At 49.2% G+C, this 25157-nt stretch overlaps 1 protein-coding gene across 2 annotated transcripts in view; it reads left to right on the forward strand.

Annotated features, from left to right (window-relative positions):
* The window catches only part of NECTIN1 (nectin cell adhesion molecule 1), a 1024691-nt gene that overhangs the window by 607502 nt on the left and 392032 nt on the right, over positions 1-25157 (forward strand). For both annotated transcript variants that reach the window (XM_069614350.1, XM_069614352.1), the window contains exon 6: positions 13326-13473. In XM_069614350.1, coding sequence (XP_069470451.1) covers positions 13326-13473 — 148 coding nt within the window. The remainder of the gene's footprint in view (positions 1-13325; positions 13474-25157) is intronic.

Raw genomic sequence — 25157 nt, forward strand, 5'->3', positions numbered from 1 at the left:
AGTTTTCATATAGAGCCTGCACCAGACACATAACACATAACAAAGGTGAGAGTGGGGGAGGCAATTTGAAGTTTGATTGAACAAAAGAAATGCCGCCTGATACGGGGGTGCACGCTTGAGGATTATGCCGCAAAATGTCAATGGGTTGAAGCACTGTATAAAGTAGAAGCAGACCTTACAATATTTAGCAGCTAAAAAGGCAGACATAGCACTTCTGCAAGAAACGCACCTTGGCAAGTGGCAATCGGCAAAACTGCGTAGAGATTGGGTTGGGAAAGTATATCACAGACTATGTAAGTATGATTCTGGGTGAAGATCAATTGGTGGCTGCTCACACCTACCTATCCTCAAAGATGCTGATTCTACAGGGCATCTAACGCTGCCAAAAAAGTGATTCTAAGGAGGTGGAATGATGTGGAAAGACCCCAGTTTGCAGAATGAATCTCAGACCTAAGAAAGGTGGCTAGAATGGAAAGAATTATCCTTTTCAGAAACAAAAAGATGAACTTATTTTTATCAGATTTGGAGTAGGTTCCTAGATCTGCTTCCATAAGGTTCTCTTTTTACCCTCTATATGTTACCTAATGATGTGTAACCTAATGTGATGAATGTTGAGTTATTTGTATCATTTTTGTTTTAATTGAAGTGTTGTTTCTCTGATATATGTTATTGCTTATCTGTTTGATTGTAAATCTAATAAAAATGTAAATATAAAAAAAAGAAATGTGGGGTAGTCATTCTTATAAGAACATCACTTCTGGTTAGGGTAGGTTCATTGCGATCAAAGCACATATAGGCAATGATACGCTAATCATGATTTCAACATATGCCCCAACAGCGGACGAACAGCAGATAAAAACACAAATAGATCCTAATTCTCCACAGCGCTCTAGCGAAAGTAGGCAAGAGCCTGATGCTGACTGGGGGAAAGTGGGATTTGCTGTTAGATCCTAGCGATGGCAACACCAAAGACAGAGAACACTTATGGAGATGACTAAGCTCATCATCCTGTGACCCTTGGAGAATATTAAGCCCTTTACGAAGAGAGTATACGTTTACATCATGCACGCACGGCACACAAGATCACGCATTGACTATTTCCTGCTCTCAACCCGGATGATAAACAGCGTAGTACAATGTTTCATTCTACCACGGGGGGGGGGAGGTCACTCGACCATGAAGAATTGAGTATTATGCTTGATACATAATCGATAAGGCGGAGGGTGAAAAGGTGGAGACCGAACACAAGCATGGCCAAACACCACAAGACAAACAAGCCCTAACAACACAGTAGAAGAGTATTTCTCTTAAATGAGGGTTCAGTTAGCAGGATGAGCAGTTAATGGGTGGCAGGTGAGGCATATGTTAGTGGGATCATGATGCAAAGAAGTGCGATAAAGAAAAAGGAAGATAAACCCAGACAGAAAACGCTTGAGGATGACATAACCCATCTAACGAGCATATACAGCGACACGCCTTTGTAGAAAAATCTAACAGCGGTCCGGAAGGCGAAGTATGAATTAAATTGGCTCTTTACAAAGGAAGTGGAGTATGTGCTGTTTCGTATAAGAGTGACCATCTATGAGCAGGGGGAGAAAGCGGGTTGCTTGCTAGCAGCCCAATTAAAGCAGAGAGTGTAACAGGCAAATATAGCTATAATTAGGAATGTAGGCACTTGGTGAAGTATCACACACCCAAAAGATATAGGAACAGCCTTCTGTGCATTTCATAGCACCCTATACGCTGCAGAAACAGCTATAGACCGAATGAATGAACACGATTTCGTAAACGCTTTAACCCTTCCCACTTTAAGCAGAGAACATAGGCTTCTGATAGAAGGACAATTTTTAGTGGAGGAAGTCAGTGATGCCATCAAGGTTATGAAGGATAAAACATCGCTGGAGGAAGATGGGCTACCCATTGAATTCTATAAGGCAGGGGGAGACAAGATTGCAGAAACACTAACTAAACATTATAATGAAGCAGCAGAAAATTGAACTTTGGATCCAGAATTTAACTGGGCATTAATTACAGTTCTACATAATCCAGGGAGAGATTTAACTAGTTGTAGCAGTTCTCACACCAATCTCATTGATATCCAAGGATATCAAGATTTTGGCCAAGATTTTAGCGACCAGATTACAGAAAGTAGTAACAAAGTTGGTGCATACCACTCAGGTGGGCTACATGCCAGGGTTCATAGTAAGGGACAATGTAATTGTATTACTACATGTACTATGGCAGGAAAGGGAGGGAGAGGCAGGGGTAGCACTCTCGCTAGATGCAGAAAAGGCATTTGACAGGGTGGAGTGAAGGTTTGGTCTAGGTGATGACGACATTCAAGAAGTCAAGCTGCTGTACTCTCACCCAAGTGCTAGGTGCACACAGGGCAGGTACATTTCATAGCCTTTTCACATCACAAGTGGACTAGGAAAGGCTGCCTGCTACCAACGCTGTTGTTCACACTAGCACTAGATCCGCTCTCAATGTCAGCTAGGGAAGATAGGAGTATAGAAGGGAAGATAGGAGTATAGAAGGGATACGGACACTGATAGGGGAAGTGATAGCCCTGTTGTATGCCAATGACATCATGTTAACCCTGGCCAGCCCTTATTCCTCAATAGCGGTACTAGTGAAAGTTGTCCAGGCATTCTCTACCATTTTAGGATACACAATGAATCAAGGCCTTGTAGACATGGTTAGGGACAATACGGAAAAAAGCTGGAACAAAACCTGCATGGAGGTTACCATATCATATAGAAAGCGCTTAATCTGTCGATATGGGGAAGAGTGCAAAGGATGAAAATGGTTATTTTAGCAAGAGTAAACCACACTTTTACTATGTTACCCCTTGAGGTTCCATCTCTTCTGATGCAGAAGATAATGAGGGGGATCTAAGATTTTGTGTAGGGACGCATGTGACCACGGCTCAAGCTGGAAAAGTCTTAACCTACCCAATGTAGAACTCTACTTGGCACAGCAACGCTCCCAGATGATGCTTCTATTATAGAGAATCAGACCTAAGAGCAGCATGAGCGTATATAGAACAATGTATAGGACGCACTGAGGGCGGCGCAATGATATACGATGAGAAAGAGGGGCATCAGAAGCACCCAATCCTTAGGGCAACAACACAGACTTGTGGAAGGATACAAAGATCACTTCAAATAGACAGTCACTGGCAGGAGGAGGCTCCTGTTTGATATAATAAGGCTATCAAAATAGGGGCGTATCACATGAGCAGAATGGGAAGCCAAGGGATACAACAAGTTAAAGACAAATGGGTATGGAGAGAATTTGGTTAGCTTTGGAGACTTATCTACAACATTCAAGTTGAGTCAAACAGAGAGCTGGAGCTACCTTCAGCTTGTGCACCGTATCACCAAGACGCTTCGAGATGGGAGGCAGAGATGCTGAATATGGCAGCGTATGGAAGGCTAATACATCGGATGCAAGATAGGGAAGAGGAGTTCTCAGGCATATGGGGAAAATATTTGCAGCTAGACACAAACATTGTGGAACACACCAATAGCATCAGATCTGTAAAGCTGGGGCTCTCTCTCCTGATAACTTATGTTTAGCTCTATGCTCCCACCCAGCCCCCCTGGAAGAGAATTCCAGAGGAACATAATGTATTAATTTAGAGAGGAATATAATAATAGCCAGACAGCTGAGACGAGACCAGGGGGACACTCTCTTCAGACACCAGTAGCTAATGATGTTCTGTCTAGCTCTGAGTTTGGTTAGTTCCATGTATTTAGCCTTCAGTTTTCCTTACTTCGTTGTCTGTTTACAGGCAGGCCACAGACCAGGATCTCTGGTGAAGGTGTCCAGAAGGCAGGGAAACCTTTTCTATTCACAAGACTAATTTGACCATTATGTAATGGGAATAAGCGCAAGCAGGAAATGGAAAGGTTTGCAAGCACACTGCCGAATAGGTGATGAAGATGGCAATCAACTTTGGAACACTGACTTTTGTTATGTAATACATGTGTGTGGTGAATCTAGAATATACTGCTACTGGCTGAAAACATTATGTATGAAGATATTTTATATGAAGATGTTTTATATGAAAATGCAATGCAATTATGATCCCAAAACGTACAACAGGCTGATCGGCGAAAGCCCTTCCACAAACTCTTCCACATAAACAAAGATTAAGACATGGCAAGAAAACAGCATTCCAAAATGACTGATCTTGCATGCAAATAATACTTTGAAACTTCCTCTGCCACTGGAAGTACCAGGTGTATCGATTCCAACTGGATTAAACATCAGGGAACACAAGCAACTCAATGTGTGGATCAACCAACACACATATGTATTCTCAACAAAACTGGGGAGAGTACAGGGAATAGAACCCCTCCGCCCCCCACCCCGGGAGAATGATCCAGCTAAAACCCTATCTTTAAAGAGTCACAGAGTCATAGGGAGTAATCGTGTGGTGGAGGTAGCAGTAGTTAGAGGGTAAAATAGCATCAGAGTGTGGATGTAAGACGTCGGAGGAGTGAACTATCGGAGGGACAGAAGACTGGTGGGAGGAGTGACATGCACGGACTAACTGCACGAGTAGAAAGGAATAGGTGAGAGTGTGTCTAGTAAGAAAGGCCTGAGTCTAACAATGTTAACGCAAGGCACTGTCCCAGCTCCCATTTGAAAACTAGCCAAATCATAGTGTAGGTCGTTTGTAAAACTCCCTGAGGGAATCTAGTAAGATACTGGGGGTCATTACGACCCTGGCGCTAAGGGGTTAACGGCGCCGTAAAAGGCTGCGGCGCCGTTAACCCCTTAGCGCCTAATTACGAGGTTCCTTTGCGGGACCCGACCTGAACGGCTGGACTGGACCAGCCGTTAAAGTAGGGACCCGTAAAGGACCTTCGAGGTAATTACGGTACCACAATTTGCAGTACCGTAATTACCACCTTCCCCAGTCCCATTGAGCCCTATAGGGCAAAAATGGGAATGGGGAAGGGCCAATGTTCAATGGGGAATTACCGCCTGCCAACCTTGGAATGGGGTGGTAATTCCCCATTGAACATTGGCGGACTCGTTACAACATCTGCAGCAACCATGGTGCTAATAGCGCCATGGGTTACCGCCAGTGTTGTAATGAGAGTCACTGTGTTTGGAACTTAAGGCCTGACCGTTAGAAGACAGTTCTAGACAGTAGGGCGTTAATCTTCTGGACTTACTGACCATAGGCCCTACAAACCATTTATTAAAACCATTGAGCCAGTTCTGAGACTGGGAGTGATTCTTGAGCCATCTATGACAATATGTATTTCTGGCATTAGCAATGCTACTAATGGGACCACTACAACAGTGGTAAATATGTAATTGGGTGGATTTTCAAGAATACTTCAGACACTAGTGGTAATTGCATGTCTGTCTATCTGTTTTTTATCTATTCATTTATTGTTTGCTTGTTAGGCGCTTATACAATAAGAATATACTGTTTGAAAGCGCTCTCAGGGCTGGGATGGAGGGAGAGTGGGAAATACATTACAACATTACATCACAATATTTAAGTGCGGAGGGGAAGAGAGAGGGAGACAAACCTACTATGCCTTGTGAGTATTCAGAACATGCAAGTGCAGAAAGAAAGAGGGAAGAGGGGTAAGTGCTGGGGAGTCCGAACCCATGGAAGAGCCTTGGACAAAGTGCTAGGAATGTTGAGTCCTACATGGCTTGGGCCGCGGGAGGTGTAAGTGCGAGTCTCCAGAGTGGAGGGAGTGCAGATGCAAGTGCTGTGGAGAGAGAGGAGCTGGGAAGAATTGGTGTGGAGGGTCAAGGCCCCAGGGATGCATAAGGGCCAAGGACACTGATTCAGCAACCGTGTGATTAGCAGATGAGAGAAGGAGGGAAGGATTAGGAAAAGAAGAACGACTTAAGGATCTTCCAGAATTTGAGAAGATTTTGCAAGGGCAGGGGGGGGGTGTTCCAGGGGAGGGAGCCCACAGAGGAGAGAGAGCGACCCCCTGCCCTCTTTTTAGCAAAACACTTTACACACAAAGAGTTGGTGCCTAGGGGAGCAAAGTGGTCTAGAGGGAGAGTATTTAGTAAGATAGAGCTGAAGATAGTGTGGTCCTCGGGCCCAGACAGCCTTGTGGATGATGTAGAGGGATATGAATTTAATCTGTGCAGTAACTGGGTGCCAGTGAAGTTGTTTCAGTGCAGGAGAGAAGTGGTCCCTGGGCTTAAGGCCAAGGATAGGTCTTGCTGCCCTATTCTGGATAAGCTGCTGGGGTCGCATAGTGGACAAAGGAAGATTCAGCAGAAGGCTGTTTGAGTAGTCAAGTCTAGAATGAACCAGGGCTGAGTCACATTGAGTCTCTGAGGGAAAGTGAGAAAAGGTAGAATTCCTTTGAGAAGGAAGAACTGAGTGTGAGGGAGGAAGGAAAGAGAGGTGTTGAAGTTGACTCCAAGGTTCCTGGCATCAATTGAAGGTGCAGAGGGAGTGCCCATGGAGGAAGTCCAGAGTGAAGGGAAGAAGGAGGGAGCAGGGGTCCCAATGGGAAGGATATCAGTTTTGCAGGCGCTGAGGCAGAGTTCATTGGATGCGTGCCAGGACTGGATTGCAGATAGGGAGTCAGGGATGATGGAGGGTGCAAGAGGGTCTGCAGGGAGTCTGAAGAAGAGCTGTGGGTCATCTGCGTAACACTTGAAGTTGGAGGAGAAAGAGGAGGTGAGGCGTGCAAGGAGAGCAAGGTAGATGTTAAAGAGCCCGGGGAGAGAATGGAGCCCTGGGGGACTCCAGAGGTGAAGATGGAAGTAGGAGAGGAGAAGGATCCTAGGATGACTTGGGAGGAGTGGTTAGTGAGAAGGAGGACAGCCAATCCAGTGCCCATTCAGAGATACTAAGTGTATCGTGGAGCCTTTGTATGAGGATGGAATGGTTAACTGTGTCAAATGCAGAGGAGAGATCTAGAAGGATAAGGACAACTGGGGAGTTGCAGTCCAGAGATGTGAGCAGGTCTTCATGGGTGTTCAGAAGAGGAGTTTCTGTGCCTCTGGATGCTTGGAATCCAGATTTATGGTTATGGAAGCCACCAACAAGTTTGGCGTGAGAGTTAAGTTGGGGCAAGGCCAGCTTCTCAAGTAGCTTCACCAGGAAGGAGGTGATGGTGATAGCTGGCAGGGCAGTTAGGGTCAGAGGATGTTTTTTTCCAGGAGTGGGAGCACAAGGGAATGCTTGAGTGGGGAGGGGAAAGATCCAGTGAAAAAAGAGTGACTGCAGAAATCTGTGAGAGCAGGGACAAACAAGCCAATGTTATCCTTGATGGTCCTGGATGAGCAAGGGGAGACCTGTTTAGAAGAGACCTTCATGGAGACGACAACTCTGGTAACCTCTTTGGGTGTGACAGAAGAGAAGAAGGAAAAGGAGGAAAGAGGAGGGAGTGGTGGTGTGGTGGGGGTGTGTGATGGGTTGTGAGGGAGTGTGGAAATGGTGGTCAGAATGTACTGAGTTTTGGTGGCAAAATGTGAGGCCAGTGCATTGCAGAGGGCATGGGAAGGAGAAGGGGAGGAGGAGACTGCGGACATGTTGGGTTGTTTCCTGTAGATTTTGAAAAGTTCAGCCATGTTATTGGATGTGCCAGGTACCTGTAACTGAATGTGGGCTCTTTTCTTTGCACATATGGTGAGTCTGTGTTGCCTTTGGAGCAGGCGGTAGGCCAGTTTGTCAGAGGGTGAGCCTGAGGTTTGCCACTTTCTTTCTGCTACCCTGAACTTTCATTTGAGGGCTGCAAGTTCAGTGTTGTACCAAGTGTTACACTTTGAGGCAGGTTTCAGACAGATCCTCATGACTGGGGCAAGAATGTCAAGAGTGTTGTTGATAGATGGAGGTTGGTAAGGGCAGAGTCAGAGGTAGAGTCAAAGGTGGGGGAGTGAAGGTGAAGGCAGCCGCAGTCACCCGTTTCCTCAGGCGGGTGTTAGTGAATGAGGTTGGTGCGACATTTGGGGTGGGCCAGGAGTCAGAGGGCCAATGGTTCCCAGATGGAAGGAGAATAGAGAGAGGTCAGACCAGGAGATAGGGGCGACTAGTAGTGGGGAGAGAGGTTAGAGTGTATGAGGGCATCCAGAGTGTGTCCAGCTGTGTGGATTGGCCCAGAGGGAAAAATGGAGAGGTAACGGGCGGAGCAGAGTTTGGTGAATAGAGTGGATGCTGAGCCAGGGGACTTCAGCTGAATGTTGAAATCACCCATCAGAAGGTTAGAGGTGGAAGAAAGTAAGGAAGAGCAGAAAGTCAGCCCATTCAGAGAGAAAAAGGGAGGTCGCGGCTGGAGGCTGGTAGATGGTAGCAATGGTCAGAGTGGAGGAGAGAGAGGTGACCAACTTGCAAACCAGGCTTTCAAAAGAGGAATAGGCCTGGGTAGGTAAGATGGAAGCATCTCCAAGCCTCAACCACACCACACTGGCGGAGGGTGGGTTTACTTTAATCTTAATCTTCCCGCAAATGGCTCAGATGGGCAGAGCCCACGCAATATACCATACAAGTAGGTTCTCTTCCAAATCAGTCCGGAAACAATTGCAGCACCACACATGCGCAGAATGAAACTCAAAATCAAATTATAATTCATGTAGAATGCGGCACCCCCAGTGGTTACCTGATGTGCATGCTCTTGGGAAGTGATTCCTTTGCCTCGTGGTCCCGGAGTTTGATGGTGGGGGCAGCAACCACCTCACCGTGATGATGGTGCAGAAGAAACAGGGACAGACAGGGGGCTTTAGTCAGGGCCTTTGTTGGAGGCTGGCTTAAGCCTTTTGGCAGCCTGATTGGCTATTTACAGGAGAGTCAAGCCAATCAGGGCAGCACTAGGGCAAACAGATGAGGGGCTGCATGGCAAATGTTGGTGGTGGCCATGATGATAGAGTGTCTGTCTGCCACAGTCCTGGTTTTCTTGTCACCAGTGAAAGCATACTCTACAAAGGCCTTCTGCTTCCCTCAAAGGAACATACAGCCTATCATAGGTTGTGGGTGTCTATGGGAAAAGTATGCTCTGTACAGGTCCTGTGTCTCCCTCAAAGGAAAATACAGCCTAGCATATATCCCAGATGTGTATATGAAAAGCATATCCTGCACAGGTTGTGTACTTTTATAAAATGAAGATACAGTCTAGCATATGTACTGGATCTATATAAAACAGCATGCTCTGTACAGGTCCTGTGCCTCTCTCAATGAAAAATGCAGCTATTCATAGGCCCTGGGTATCTATAGGAAAAGCATAACTTGCACGGGTCCTGTACCATCCTAAAAGGAATATATAGCCTAGCATATATATTCTGGGTGCATATAGGAAAAGTATACTCTGTACAGATGCTGTGCCTCCACAAAATTAAGACATGGCCTAGCATAGAATGAACACAGACAGTTCTCAGTCTCACTGCGCTGAACAGTGCAATAGTGACGGCTGTTCCAAGTAATTCAAAGAAGGAGGGATTTCTCATGAGTCCAATGAGTTTAATAACGAAGTAGCCTGACACGTGTTTTGAGTCATCACCGACTCTTCATCTGAGGCTGAACGTTTCAAGAGCTAGCCTAACCAATTAAGAATATCGTGGCCAGTGCCAGATGCACTCTCTTACTGCTTCGCAATTGCGGAACTCTGTGCAATGCTGCTGAACTGAATAAAAACCCTGGGCTTACTTTCATTTTATTCAGTTCAGCAGCATTGCACAGAGTTCTGCAAGCAATTGATATACTTAATTGGTTAGGCTAGCTCTTGAAACTTTCAGCCTCAAATGAAGAGTCAGTGATGACTCGAAACAGGTGTCAGGCTACTTCGTTATTAAACTCATTGGACTCATGAGACATCCCTCCTTCTTTGAATTACTTGGAACACCTGTCACTATTGCACTGTTCAGCGCAGTGAGACTGAGAACGTCTGTGTTCATTTAGGTTCTTAACTGTGGGTGACATCTGGCAGAGCTCCCACACCCCTCAGCCACCTGCAGCTTTAGTGCTTCCTTAATTTCTTCAGAGTACAAGCGCTGTGGACTTTGACCTGTTCTGCCAAACCTGTGTATGGCCTAGCATAGGAAATGTGTGTAAACATGCCCTGTACATGTTCTGTGCCTCCTAAATAAGGAAATCATAATCTGCCACAGGTCCTCCTGTGTTTTGTTATAAGAAACCCAGTGTCTGTCATAAGCCATGTTCAGATCTCGAGAGTGATGGATAAAAGGTTTGGGATCAATCGTATCTGCTGCTATGAACTTGGGAGGCAGGCCAAAATGGGGAAGGTCATGGGGGAGACCCCAGGCAGAGACACAGCTTCTGGGCCAGGGATTAACAGACTCAGTGAGGGTGCATGGTGTAGGCAGAACAATGGGTCCCACCCCTGGCAATAATAAGCAGGCTGCACTGAAAAGTTGGAAGACCAACAAATGCAGCAACGTCTTTGCAGAACAGATTTATTACAGGTGGAGAAGTAGAATTATTGGCAGCAGGGTAATTTAGCACACTGGACATATATGTTTGTACTTGGCAGGGGGAACAAGGTGGAGCATCAATAGTAGGCTTACAGGATAGCCACAGCCACTTTCATGGGACCCTGGGGCCTGGGGAGTACCTTTCAATGCAGGGGGGACACACCAAGGGAACAAGGGAAGGTTTGGAGAGGAAAACGTTCAAATGCGGAGGTGGCTTGGAAGGAGATAGGGCAAGATAGAGAGACAGGGGGGAGGGAAGAAAGGGGGAGAGAAGAAACGATGGGCTGCTGGGCAGCAGAGATAGAGAGAGTGGAGAGCAGGGAGAAATGGCGGGTGGGGAGATAGTGGGAGAGGGGAGAGAAGGGGCTGGTGGACAAAGTAAGGTAAGGGCTGAAAGAAGGGGACAGAGAGAGAAACATAGGGAGAGAGGGACAGAGAAAGAGAGAAACAGCAGAGAGAAGGAGAAAGAGGGGGAAAGAGAGAAAACATAAACGAGAGGAGAGAGGGAAAAAAGAGAGTGCAAGAGAGAAAGAGAGAAAGGGAGAGAAGGAGATAGGAGAGAGAGAACCAGTGAGAAGGACAGAGTGAGGGAGAGATAGGAGGAAAGAGAAGTAGAGGGAGAGAGAAGGAAAAAGAGGGTGAGAGAGAGAGAAAGAGAGAGATAGAAAGAGAGCGGACGAGAGAGAAAGAGAGCAAAGCAGGGACAGAGGTGTTGGGAGGGCTAGTGGTGGAAAAATGGAGTAGCTTGAGGAAAGGAGGAGAAAAGAGGAGAATAAAGAAAGGCAGACAGCGAAAAAGGTACCTGCTAAAGAACAAGCCTCCTCAGCTTCTCTGCTCCAACCCACCCGGTGAACAGACCACTGCCAGCAGCCAAAAAAGAGACCCAAGTCCTCTCTCCACAGGCTTATAAGGCTGTTGCCCCCATCCATGCCACTCCCATGATGGGCACAGCTGCTCCCAGGGTCTGAGGAGGCTTGGTGACAAGAAGTGGGTGGAGAATTACAGGATGTAGGGCAAGTGGGCAAACTCGGCCCCCACCCCCATGATGAACAGAGATGTTCTAAGGGTCCAAGGAGGATTGCTGACAGGAAGGGGGCAGGTGGGCAAACATAGGCAGTGACAGGTCCCCTCTCTACAGCTGTTGTGCCTCCCACACCCTTCCAGGGAGCCCACAGCTCTTGGTAACAGGAAGGAAGAAGGAGGGCATAGGTGCACACACACGGGCCTGGAGAGGAGAGGAAGTTCATCAGGAAAGGGCCAGCCTCCAGGATGCAGATTTACACTGGCTGTTAATTTGGCAGCTGTTGCCAGGGAACAAGTGGCTGGGCTTTAAGTTCCACAACTCCCACAATATACAGTCACATACAGTGTAGTCTGAAAAATACATTTGGGAAAAGGAAAAGTCACACAATGCATTGAAAATGAAAATACAAAAAACCCACAGTAAAAACACAGGTGAAGGCTACGTGGAGACCGACATGTCCACATTGGCACTGTGCTGGGCTATCCTCCTTCCCCAAACTATTGTTTTCCAGCATGATGTGCCATTTTAGAAGAAGGAAAAAACATTTGCAAAGTAGACATGATGTCAGAAATAATGTCGCAGGCCAGTCCGAAGTGCAAGGTCACATGAACCCAGCATAAGGCCACAAACCAACTCCATATACGTTTTGCAATGATCCGGTATCAACAGTGAGGAGGTGTATGGAGCTTGGAAGATGTAGTTCTACCATTAGGGCTCCAATTACTAGATATATTCTTCATTCTTCACAAAAATGTCTTTGTTAATGTCCCTGTTAATATCCCTGTCAACCCAGTCTCTGATTGTTTTCCTACTGATGATTGAGAACTGCATTAGGTACTTCATTGACTCCCTCATTCCTCTCTCGCTCTCCCTCACTGCTATCTTTCATCATTTCTTCATTTCCTGCTATCTTTCATCATTTCTTCATTTCCTTCCTTCCTTCCTTCCTTCCTTCCTTCCTTCCTTCCTTCCTTCCTTCCTTCCTTCCTTCCTTCCTTCCTTCCTTCCTTCCTTCCTTCCTCCCTCCCTCCCTCCCTCCCGTCCGTCCTTCCTTCCTTCCTTCCTTCCTTCCTTCCTTCCTTCCTTCCTTCCTTCCTTCCTTCCTTCCTTCCTTCCTTCCTTCCTTCCTTCCTTCCTTCCTCCCTCCACCATCTTTCCCTCCCTCCCTCCCTCCCTCCCTCCCTCCCTCCCTTCCTTCCTTCCCTCCCTCCCTCCCTCCCTCCCTCCTTTCCTTCCTTCCTTCCTTCCTTCCTTCCTTCCTTCCTTCCTTCCTTCCTTCCTTCCTCCCTCCACCATATTTCCCTCCCTCCCTCCCTCCCTCCCTCCCTCCCTTCCTTCCTTCCTTCCTTCCTTCCTTCCTTCCTTCCTTCCTTCCTTCCTTCCTTCCTTCCTTCCTTCCTTCCTTCCTTCCTTCCTTCCTCCCTCCCTCCCTCCCTTCCTTCCTTCCTTCCTTCCTTCCTTCCTCCTTCCTTCCTTCCTTCCTTCCTTCCTTCCTTCCTTCCTTCCTTCCTTCCTTCCTTCCTTCCTTCCTCCCTCCACCATCTTTCCCTCCCTCCCTCCCTCCCTCCCTCCCTCCCTCCCTTCCTTCCTTCCCTCCCTCCCTCCCTCCCTCCCTCCTTTCCTTCCTTCCTTCCTTCCTTCCTTCCTTCCTTCCTTCCTTCCTTCCTTCCTTCCTTCCTTCCTTCCTTCCTTCCTTCCTTCCTTCCTTCCTTCCTTCCTCCCTCCCTCCCTCCCTTCCTTCCTTCCTTCCTTCCTTCCTTCTTCCTTCCTTCCTTCCCCCTCCCTCCATCACATTTCTGAGTTCTTGCTTTGCCCTCCCTCCATCACATTTCTGTGTTCTTACCATGTCTGTTTTTTTTCTTTCCTGCAGATAAGCCTCTTCCTCAAAGCGCATCCGGAAGCCTTATTGGGATCCTGGGCGGTGCCATCGTGGCTCTCTTCCTGATCCTAGTGGCTGTTGCCAGCGTTATCATCCACAGAAGGCAGCAGAAGAGTCCCACTGAGACGGACAGTGACCTGTGAGTATCGTCTTAGCTTGTTCCATGCAGAGGGGACGATGGGTGCAGTGGGGCGAGTCCTACCAGTCTGCTATGCGCAGACATCTAGAAAGCAACTATCAATGCATGTTCATTCGCATGCACTCAGCAGAGTCCCAGTGGCTCACACTTAGTATGTCTATGGAGTTGCTCTTTCTCACAAATCTGAGTAGTCTAGCACTGCCACATACGCCTGCCACCCACCTTTGAATACATTTGCTTAGTGTTAACAAGCAATGGGTTTTATAAAACATACATCACAGAGGCCCATGGATCCTCAATAAGCCAGTAGATGAGGTCAGAGGTTAGGCCCAGTGGTTACTGTGGGTGGCTTGATGGGACCTGCATGCCTCAGGCAAAATGATCATCGGACATGGCCCAGAATGGGATAACTTGACCTTTCAGCCTGGTTGTAAACCTGGCCCAGTGGATACTCAATATGACTTGGAGGACTCAGAGCCCCAATAAGGGTTTAAATGACTAGTAGATCTACCCACAGGCCAGTCTCAGTGGCCATGTTGTTTGGCATGGTGGAGTGCCGGTCATTAGCTAAAGGCCATTCCCTGGGGAAGTAGCCACTTACCATGACCCCAGGCCTTTCTCAGTGACCCTGAGATAGGCAAGGGGGGAACAGTGGCCACTGGGCCAGGACCTTAGGCGGCTTGATGGATCTTGGGGCATGGTTGAAGGCTATGTCCTTGGTAAAGTGGCCTGTGGCCCACTGACCTGCTATGGATGTAAAGTAGCCTCTGCCTTATGCCAGGCTCAGTGCGTACTTTATGCGGCTTGGTAAGGTCTGGGCATTGCCCCAAGCCAAGCGGCCACTGGGAATGCCCAAAAGCCATACCCAGTGACCCACCGAATCACACCCATAATGGGAGTTTAGTGGTGAATAGGTCTGGCCACAGGGCCATAGGTCATGGTCAGTGGTCTACAGATCTGCAAGGGAGTAATTGTACCACTGGGCCTGCCCACAGGTCAGACCATGTGACCACTTTGGGTGGCTTAGTGGGGTGCGGGTCCTAGTTTTCAGCTATGCTCTGGGCAAAGTGGCCCCTGACCATGGCCTTAGGCCATTGACAGTGAGTCCCAGACCTGAATAGGGAAAAGTGGCCACTGAGCCAGGACTCGAGTCAGGCTCAGTGGCTACTTTGAGCGGCTTGGTGGGGGTTTGGGGCATGGGTAAAAGCCAGATCCTTGGCAAAGTTGCAAGTGGGTCACCCAACTGCAATAGGCGTAAAGAGGCTGCAGGCCATGGCCAGTGGCACACAGACAGGGAATATGGCCATTTTGCCCAGGGCATGGCCTTGCCACAGACCTGAAATGGGGCTGGAGTGGAAACCGATGCAGGCAGCGCATCACATATATCGAATTGAGGGTGAAGGAAGGCTGTTAATAGTTGAAATGTACGTGGAGTTAAAAGTGTTTGTCTATTGTAAGGGTGAGGTTAGGTTAGCTGGTTCAGTGGATAGATCCACATGCTGAGCAAATAGCTAGAGGAAAATCTCTGAGAAGATGTCTCAATGGGTTGCAGCACCTGCTGCAGAGATCTGATTTAAATACCTAAAAGACAGCCCTAAAGGTAGGTGCAAAGGCTGAAGAGAGCTTGGTTGGTTGAGTGCCTGCAACAGTGATCTACATGTGTACAGCTGAGAAGGTTCTCTATCGGTAGCTGGCCCTGCTTCAGGGACATATTTAAATGTCTGGCTGAGGGAGGGTTCTGTGGGTTGATGCAAATGCTACAGAGTGTTTGGCGGGTTCAGCATCTACAGCTGAGATCTGCAACGGAATAGCTAAGAAGATTGTGCAGGAGGTTTCTGCTATTTAAATGTTGGCAATATATTCCTGCAGTTAGGCGCTTATGGAGCTCTGTTGGACTGTAGGCAAAACTGAAAGGGGACTGAGGAGGGATGCAAATATCTTTATGGGAGAAGAGGTTTTGGCAGAAAAAAAAATAATAATAAAACAACGACTGGCATGTTGGAGTTTATATAAAGTTGAGGTGCCTGACAGTTTAGGAACATGTTAGGAATAGCAGTGTAAAAAAGTCCTGAAGCCAGGCCAACCCAAGAGTTGGCTTACAGTGTAGATTTCTATAAATCCTTTATAAACACGTTGGGAGGTGCATGTAACTCTGTCAAGGAATCAAACAGGGCTTTGTTCGACCCTGTGCCTCTAAAGAGGGTTGTTTTCACAAGGTCGAGCATCCACCTCCCCTTATTCTTTACCCTTTTCCGGACCAGCGAATGATTTGAATATCCTGCTGGATTTCCTGCTTGCAGGATTCATCCAGGACCTTTAGGAAAGTCTCGGGGGAAAGGGGTCGTCTGCCTCACTCTCTCTGGCACTCTTGCTATCGTAACTGTCTCTCTCAAATGGTATATCTGCATCTCCCCCTCTCTCTATCGCTCTCTCTCTACCCACCACTATCTCTCTCTCTCCCCAATCCCTCTATCTCTCTCCCCCTTACGCCCCTCTCTCTCACTCTCCTCTCTCTCTCTCTCTCTCTCTCTCTCTCTCTCTCTGTCTCTCTCTCTATCTCTCTCACTCTCCACACCCCCTCTCTCTCTTTTTCTCTCCCTCCCTCTCATTCTGCCTCTCCCCTCCTCTCCCCACTCTCTCTTTCTCTCTCATCTCACTCTCGCCCACCTCTTTCATGTTCTCACGCTTGCTGTTTCTCACTTTTTGTCACGTCTGTCACTTCCATTTCCCCATCACCTTTCCTCTTTCTTTCATTTCTCCTATTTCACTCTCCCCTCCCTTATTCCCTCCTTTCCATTCTCCCTCCCCCCTCTATCTCCCTCTCTCTCCCTCTCCCTCTCTCTCTCACTCTCTCTCTCTTCCTCTCTGTGTCTCCTCCTCTCTCTCCCCCGGTGGCCTCCTGTTCTCTCTTCCCCTCTCCCTTGCTCTCTCTTTATCTCCCCATCTTCTCCCTTTCACTCCCAATCCCTCTCTCCCCCTTTCCCTATCTCTCTCTTGCCCACATTGTTCACGTTCTCTTTGCTCTCTCTTTCTCACTCTTAGTCATGTCTATCGCTTCCATTTCCACATCTCTCCCCCATCTCTTTTGCTCTTTCTGTCCTTTCTCCTTTTTCACTCTCCCACTCCTCAATCCTTCTCTCATCCCCTCCTTTAATCTCCCATTTCCATCCTCCACCACTCTCTCCCTCTCTCTCCCTTTTTCTCTTTTTCTCTCTCTTTTTAATCCGTCTCCCAACCTTACATTTTCACTCACTCCCTCACATTAGATCTGACTCTCTTTTCACTGTGGTTCCCTCCCCACTCCCTGCCCTTTCCATTCCATTCATTTGATACTTTATTTCAGCATGAGCCATAAAATTTCACTGTATCAATAATACAATTAATTATTACCCGGCTGAGGGTCGGGGGAGCTGCCCCTCAGCCAATGAGCAGACTCGGAACAGGGAAATTACCAGACGGTAAACCCCTGCTCCTAGCCTCCTTACGGCTGGAAGCCCTCATCTTCCCCCACCGTGGAACCAGTTAAGTGGTCCTCCTCTCCCCTCCACCTTCCCACTTCCACAGTGTTCCCTCCCTGCCCCCACCCTCACCTAACCTTCTTTTCTGTCCATTTTGGGAACGGACGCATGTTATGGGGACAGACGCTCCCAGTTGCACACCTAAGATGTCTTGCAACAAGGGTGAAAGGAAGCCCCTGGAGCAGGAGCTCAGGTACTCGTTGGTCATCCGGAAGAGCTTCGAGGAAGCCCCAGCCGGCGCGAGGGACGGCATAAGGCGTGGCTTCCCGGGAAGGCTGCACAGCCTGCTGACTCATTCCTGCCCAGCAAGTCCGGGTAAGTCTGTGCCCTGAATGCAGCACTTTCACTGAACAGGAAAGTTGCATGAACGGACCACGGCCCTCTTGACGAAGGGTAAAGGGGGACCACCCACTACTCTGCACATGAGGGAGATACTAGTAGACAGATGGGGGAGGTGTTGGCAACACGCTACCCGCCAATCTAGCCATGAGGGCGACAGAAGGCTCAGGTACAAAGGAAAGGGCGGCCCAGTTCACCCACAGCCACGCTAACTGGGTGCACACAGGGTCCTCACCACACAGGACTCCCCATTGACGTTGTAGCAGCCTCCACACAAGCGGCCTTGCAGGGGTGCTCGTGCTTCCGGGGGTCCGACGGGAGCAGGCCCCAAATGCCACATCCACCACAGGACAATCCGGTGACTTGGCTAGCGGACCCGGAAGCGTCACAGTACCGGAGTTCAACGTCACAGGTGCCCCTGCCATCCTTGGTGGCACATGTGGGAGGAAAGGCTGGAGATATTCTTTGCGACAACCAATGAGGATGATGACACAGCTTAGAGGGTCATGCTCCTATTCTATGCAGGCACCGAGGTGCATCAGACTTTCAAAACATTGCGACCTCAAGACGATTCGTACAGCACAGCTAAATAAACTCTACAGCAGTACTTTCAACCACTGGTCAACAGGGACTACGAAAGATTTTTCCTGCGGCAGGCCCACAAGGATCCGGCTGAGCCACTTGATGCTTACCATGCTCGGCTACAGAGGCTAGCCATGACCTGTCGGCTAGTGGATGAGACTGACGCAATCAGAGAGCAAATCATCCAACACTGCTCATCAGGGGCACTACGTGGCCAGATTCTAAAAGAGCCCGACATACCGCTACACAGAATCCCAGAGCTAGGAAGAACCCAGGAGCTTTCCATATCCACAGCGGCGGAGATGGAAGAGGCGTCGAAAGGTGGATGTCTGGAGCTGGTGCAGGCGGAATCAACGAAAGAATTAGCAAGGTCCTGCAGAAGATACAAAAATCAGAGTGCGCAGGGTGCACAAAAGACTCCGGAGGAGCGCCAGAAGCCGTGAGATATGTGTGGTGGCCAGGCACATCATGACCAGCCATGCCCAGCAGCGGGAGCCATGTGCGGGCAGTGCGGCAAGGTCAACCATTACGTTCTGATGTGCAGAGCACCCTGGCAGTCCGCACAAGTGTCCCGACCACCCTAGACACCGCCCAGGTCTCGGTACCGGCAGGTGGCAGCATGGATGAGGACGGGAGGGCAGGACTGCTTCCCTGTTGAGGATGGATGAAGCAGTTGACATAGAGGAGGTGTTCTTTATTTCAGTGATATGCCTGGACTCTAGTCAACAGTCAAGGAAGCCCATGAACACAAAGATGTCGATTCTGGTGGGCACCGAGGCCTTTGTCAACGTGATGCTGGCTGCCAAGTGCAGGAAGCTCTCACCAGCGTCATCATCTCTGCAGCGCCCAACCATTCACATCTTCACATATGGAGGCTCCTCCTACCACTGGACGGATTCTTTGTCACATCTGTGCAGCGCAAAGATGTCATGATACAGGCCAAGTTCTATGTGACGCCAGTGGCAAAAGAGACCTTGCTCAGCTGCGCGACCGCAGAGTACCTAGGACTAGTCCACTTCGCCTTCCAGGTATACCGCCTGGACATAGACGGTCTACTGACACAGTTCCCACACCTATTTGATGGAGTGGCCTGCACATCGACCCAACCATCCAAACAATAGTGCTGTGTGTCCCGCGCATACCACGCCACATGATGCAGAAGGTGGAGGCCAAACGTATCAAGATGGAAAAGTCGGGAATCATCAAAAGAGTGGAAGGGCCCATGCCCTGGGTGTCACCAATCGTCGTGGCGGCTAAGCCAAAGTGCCCAAAAGTGGTCCGCATCTGCTTGGATGTGAGGCGGCCCAACCGGGCAATCAGGAGGGAGAGACATCCCACGCCCACGCTAGATGACATCCTTTCCGACCTGCGGGAAGCACATCTATCCTCGAAATTGGACCTCAAGGCTGGGTACCTTGTACGTTGACTCCAGGGCCATCACAACATTCTCCTCCCATTTTCTCAGGAGGATAGCTCAGCGGCAAATGTGCTCACCTTCGAAGCAAGATGACACAGAGCAAATCAAGTTCGATCCCAAAATCCGCGCTTAGAAACCTCAGGGTATTAAGCAGGTTATAAATACCCTATCATATCATATCATATATCGGCCTATTTCATTACAGGCTGCGGAGCTTCGGAGTGTTGTCAGTGGCCAAGGTCATCCAGCACACTATCAGGGGTGGGATGGCGAGCCTCCCATGGGTCCTCAATGTGAACGACGACAGGCTAGTGTACTCAGTGTCACCGAAGGAGCACATGGCCAGACTCACAACGGTACTGGAGAGGTTGTCCCAGATGTGACTAATCCTGAAATGGAGGAAGTGCAAGTTCATGGAACCAAGGGTGGAGTTCTTTGAGTTCATCTTACTCGACGTGGTGCTGTCGCCCGACTCCAGGAAAGTGGTGGATATCAAGGTGGCACCTGAACCAACTTCACGCTCCGAGGTCCGCAATTATCTTGCCACCCTCACCAAACCCCTGCAAGTCCTAACAAAAAAGAGCAAAAAAGAACTAGGACTGGAGCTAGTGCAAGGCAGAACAAGAGGTGTTCGATGCCACCAAAGATGCCCACACGGCCGACATTACTATGGCATACTTTGACCCTACAAAAGAGTCAGAGGTGATGGTGGATGCGAGCCCAGTGCGGCTGGGGCAGATGCTCCTACAGGTTTACAAATCTGGAGAAAGGTAACCGATTGCCTTCCAGAGCAAGCCACTCATGGCCACACAGTGCAGGTATTTGCATATTGAACGGGAGGCTCTGGCTATCCTATGGGGGTGCAGGAATGTCCATATCTACATTCATGGACACCCGGTCATGGTGGTCACCGACCACAAACCCCGGTTCCCATCCTGGGTGGGACCGCACCCAGGCCTCCGATCAGGCTCGAGTGCTGGCTCCCTCAACTGCAGAAGTACGATGTGACGCTGACCTTCAGTGTGAGTGCCGAAAACACAGCGGACTACCTGTCCCGACACCCGAAATGTCACAGAGCCGATGGCTGCAATGGTTACTCAGGCAACGATCCCAAAGTGCATGTTCATAGGTGACATCGCAGAGGCGACCCGCCAGGACTCAGGCATGCTGGAGTTCACCGAGCAGCTGCAGTCGGGACGATGGAAAGACTTATTGAGCATCACACAAACTTGAAAAACTGAGGTGCAAGCCTTCCCCCGTGGCTTCTGGAATGTGTGGCGCAAGCTCATGATAGGGCCAGAGTTCATGCTGATCCGGGGGATGCAACTGGTAATTCCTGTGTCCCTCCAAAAGATGGTGATCAAGGTCACCCAAGTGGGCCACCAAGGAGTGACCAAGATGATGGCAAAGATTCTCGAGAAGGTGTGGTTCCCGGAGATGGAGAGAAAAGTTGATGAATCGGTTGCTGCATGCGCCTGGTCCCAAACAGTGAGGCCCATTGCCAAAGGACCCCCCATCGCATCCCCAGCACGTGCTGATATCCGTGGAAAGCCATCAGCATAGACTTTGGAACTGTACTTCAGTCCCCGCACTTCTTGGTGCTGCTGGATGAATTCTCAAGGTACCCGGTGATGCAGTTCATGGGCTCCACAGCGGCCAAGGTCGTCATACCATGCTGAGACATTTGCCACCTTTGGATTTCCGGAGTCAGTTAGGTCGGACAATGGGTCCCCAATCCGGAGTGAGGAGCTAGCCACATTTCTTGTATCGTATGTGGTGACACACCACCGGTGTACACCGTGCTGGCCCTGAGCTAACAGTGACATGGAACGGTTTATGTGGACCCTCAACAAGGCCTTCCGCATTGTCCTGGATAGGGATCAGGTGCTGGATCCCGTGCTCACGGAGATCCTCCTCATGGCATACCGCACGACGCTGCACTCCACCACAGCTGTGTCCCTGTCAGAAGTTCTGCAAAGTCAGGTCCACAATCCCAGAGCACGAGATTTGGTTGCCGGATAGAATCCACACTGGTGAGAAGCAGACAGGAACAATTAAATGCCAGAGTCGACTCGCTGCGGGCCTGGTCGAGCAGCCACCGGAGATCAGTTTTCAGGTACTGTCCAGGGTCAGGAACCCCACACACAAGCAATGTCTGACTCACGATTCCGTCGCCTGAAAGGTGGCGACTCGTCAAGGAACAATGATCACAGCGACCCGAGAAGGCTCTTCCCTCACCCAAAACTGCAGCTGGTTCCGACACATCCGTGGGACCCCGTCGAGGGACGACCCGGAGTGTGAGGATGGCCAGCCCTAAGGCAGAGACAGAGAGCTGCCAACAGGGGTCGACAACTGGAGTGACAAAGCACTCGACGCAGAGAGTGCTTGCAGATCGGTGCACAGCCTGGTGAGATATCCCGAGGCCGCCGGACCCGTAATGAATAACCGGGTCCTGACCTCCCAGTGCCAGCGGGCTATTCCAAGTCCGGTGGTGGGGAAGTCAGGTGCCGATAATTGTGTTAGTCCACATTGCCATGGAGTCCCAGTGGACTCCATGGTAGTGAGGACACCAGAGCACCGGCACCGTTAACAATGGTGCCTGTGCTCCGGTGAGAACTCTGCGAGCGGGTGCCATCCCTCCCACACGACTTGCACTGTGCCGGTCCGATAACAACAGTGCCAGTAATCTTACTGGCACCTTTGTTACCGGACTGGCACAGTTATAATGATGCCCCATGTGATGGAGTAAGCAGTGGTGAATTGCAAGTATAATGAATGACACTGTTCATTAATGTTTGTCATTGTCAAATGTTCTTCTTTGGAGGAGAGTTGGAAGGGGATGTTAGCATGCACGTGGGCACCGTATCAGGTGGCCTACACGTGCCGAGGTTAATAAAAGGGGAGCTCTTCCCGCACTTGAAAGACACTGCCAGTTACACACCTAACACATCTTGTGTCTTTATTTCTCAGCCCGGAGCTGACAGCCCGGGCCTACAACAATGCTCTGGGAACACTTCAGTCCCCAGCGCATCCGCTTCCGATCTGCTACAGGCTGTCATGGAAAGGAAGAAGGGACTACACATAGGGCCTCATTCCGAGTATGGCGGTAAGGGATAGCGGCCACCGGTAACGAGACCGGTGGCGGTGATCCCTTACCGCCATACTCCGAGTTCCCTTTGCGCCCTCGCCCTTAACGCCTGCTTTGAGCATGTGTTAAAGTCGAGGGCGCAAAGGGGCCTCCAAGCCAAGAACGGTGACCGTAATGAACGGTGACCATTATTTGCATCTTCCCCATTCCCATTGAGCCCTATGGGGGCTCATTTGGGAATGGGGAAGAGCCTTGGTGAATGGGGAATTACCGCCCCGCCAACCTTGGAATGGGGCGGTAATTCCGCCATCCACCAAGGCGCTGCCGGTCCGGGTACGGCGTCAACCAAGGCGTTAATAGCGCCATTGGTTAGCGCCGTACTCGGAATGAGGCCCATAGTCTCTTCTCTCCTTTCAATGGCGGGCATTTTTTTTTTGTTTACCTCTTCCCCATTTTTTGAATGGCCATCATTGAAAGGTACAAGGGACTACAGGTAGCCACTTGTCCCTTTCCATGGTGGCCATTTTGTTTATTTAGTCTTTTGTATTATTTTGAATGGTCGCCATGGAAAGTGAAAATGGACTTCGTTTTCCCTTCCACTGTGGCATATGTACTAGTGCCTCATTGTATTGAGCCAGCTCTGGTTCTCCCCCAAATCCCAACTCAATCCCAACCCAATAATCCACTGGTCTAAGGCCAATCTCGATTGGGAATGGAGTGATATTTGTTTCCATGTGTAACGGGGCAGAAGGGGTACTTGACAGAAGCAAAAGCAGCTGCTTTAAAAAGCATATTTTCAACAGTTGCAAGGTCCCATACCTTGCATATACCCCATAGATCTGAACAGATGATTTCACCTGGTTTGTATGCACTTACATTACTAGAGTAATGGGGCCCCCACTGTGCCTTTGCCAGAACCTCCTTATCGCCCCACAATTTCTTTCCAAAACAACAATGGTTTTAGCAAATTGAGCACCGCAAAGGCAGGTTTCGGCGAACCTTGAGCCCAAATAATCATACAAATCTACCTGTTCTAGGCTGCACCCATCCACACTAATTCTCAGATAACGACTCTTAGAAAATGCGGGCCTAAAACCAAGGCATTGTTTTTTCCTGTATCAATCTCCAGCCCCAGATCTTTGCATGTCCTACAGCATCTGCCTTGAAGGTGTGGTTGCCAGGGGAACTGCGTCCTCTGAGCCAAAAACGGAGCAGGCAAGCGGTCCTGTCCCAGTCTAGGGGGTATACATACTAGACACTAATAAATCAGTAAGGTCCGCGTTAATGTACAGAAAAAATAACATCGGGGCCAAGACAGACAGATCCCTGTCTTATCCCTTTCTCTACATTAAAAGATGTGGTAACACCGCCGAGAGGCCCCCGCGCACTGCCCCTTTGTTATCAGTATTCAAAAGGTAGACATTCCATCTCCCTCTGCTATCTTCCCCTCTCTCCCCCACTCTCTTCTCAATGCATCCCCTTTCTTCCTCCCCTAACACCTTCCTTTCCATCCTCCCTTTGTCCTTGTAACTCTTGTCTATCACTATGTCCGCTACATTTTGATTCCCTCCCTTGCTCTCGATCTGGCACTTTTGAACCCGTGCTTCTCTCCCGATCACATTTCCTTTTTAATCTGCCTCCCACCTCTCTCTGTCTCGCGCTCTTAAGCCATTCTCTTTCCCTTGCTCTCCCCCTCTCTCCTGCATTCTCTTCTCTCTCTCTCTCTCTCTCTCTCTCGCATGCCCTCTCTCTATCACTCCCTAACTCTCTTTAACTTTCTCTCTCCCTCTCTCTCCTCTCTCTCCCTCTGTCTCTTCCTACACTCTCTCCTCCTCTCTCTCTTTCACTCCCTCCCTTGCTCTCTTTCTCTTCCCCCTCTCTCTCTCTCTCTCTATCTCCTTTCTCGCACTCTCTTTACTCTCCCTCCCCCACAGTCTCTCTCTCCAATTCTTTCTCCCTCCCGTCTCCCTCTCTGTCTCTCTTCTCTCCCTCCTGCCCTCCTGCACCATTCTCGCTCGCTCCCTCCTTTTCTCTCTCTTCCCACCCCTTCTTCTCTCTCTCTCTCTCTCTCTCTCTCTCTCTCCCTCTCTCTCCCCCCCTCCCTCTCCTGCCCTGTTGTTGATGTCACTGGCAGGCAACTGGAGTTCCTGCTCATTGTTAATGGTTTTGTCCCAGTTAATATTTCTTGTCCCTAATACTGAGATTGGGTTTGGGATCACTTCATTCCCTCGATGAAGGGAATGGGTTTTTTTGCTGAAGCTTTGTAAATTGTTAATGAGCTTCATTAATTGCAGAACTACAAGGAATGCAAAATGCCGTGGTTGTTCTCTCTCAGAGATAGGTGTGCAGATACACAAGCTTGCAATTTGTGATATAAATAGTCCATCACACACACGCACGTGTGGGCACACACACAGAACTCATTTAGACACTGACATCCAGGCAGTGCCCTATAAATACAACACACGCTGCCTGTCGTGACGGGGAAGATTTCCTTCCGTGTTTACTTATTGGAGGAATCTGTTTCAGGTGCAAACCTTTACTGAGAAGTGTGCACAATGCAAATGGCGTCTGAAGGTTAAGCGTCCCGTTCGTGTCCATATGACACGCACAAGGTCATGTATGTGCATGTGTGAATGCACTTACAGCAAAGGCTGTTGGCGGCCCTTCTCTGACGCTTGCAGGTTCACAATAGGACACCATACACCCCTAATGTCACCTTCTGGCTGCACTCTGTGCA

The sequence above is a fragment of the Ambystoma mexicanum genome, chromosome 9 (assembly GCF_040938575.1).
Source record: "Ambystoma mexicanum isolate Mex_15411 chromosome 9, UKY_AmexF1_1, whole genome shotgun sequence".
Classification (NCBI taxonomy): domain Eukaryota; kingdom Metazoa; phylum Chordata; class Amphibia; order Caudata; family Ambystomatidae; genus Ambystoma; species Ambystoma mexicanum.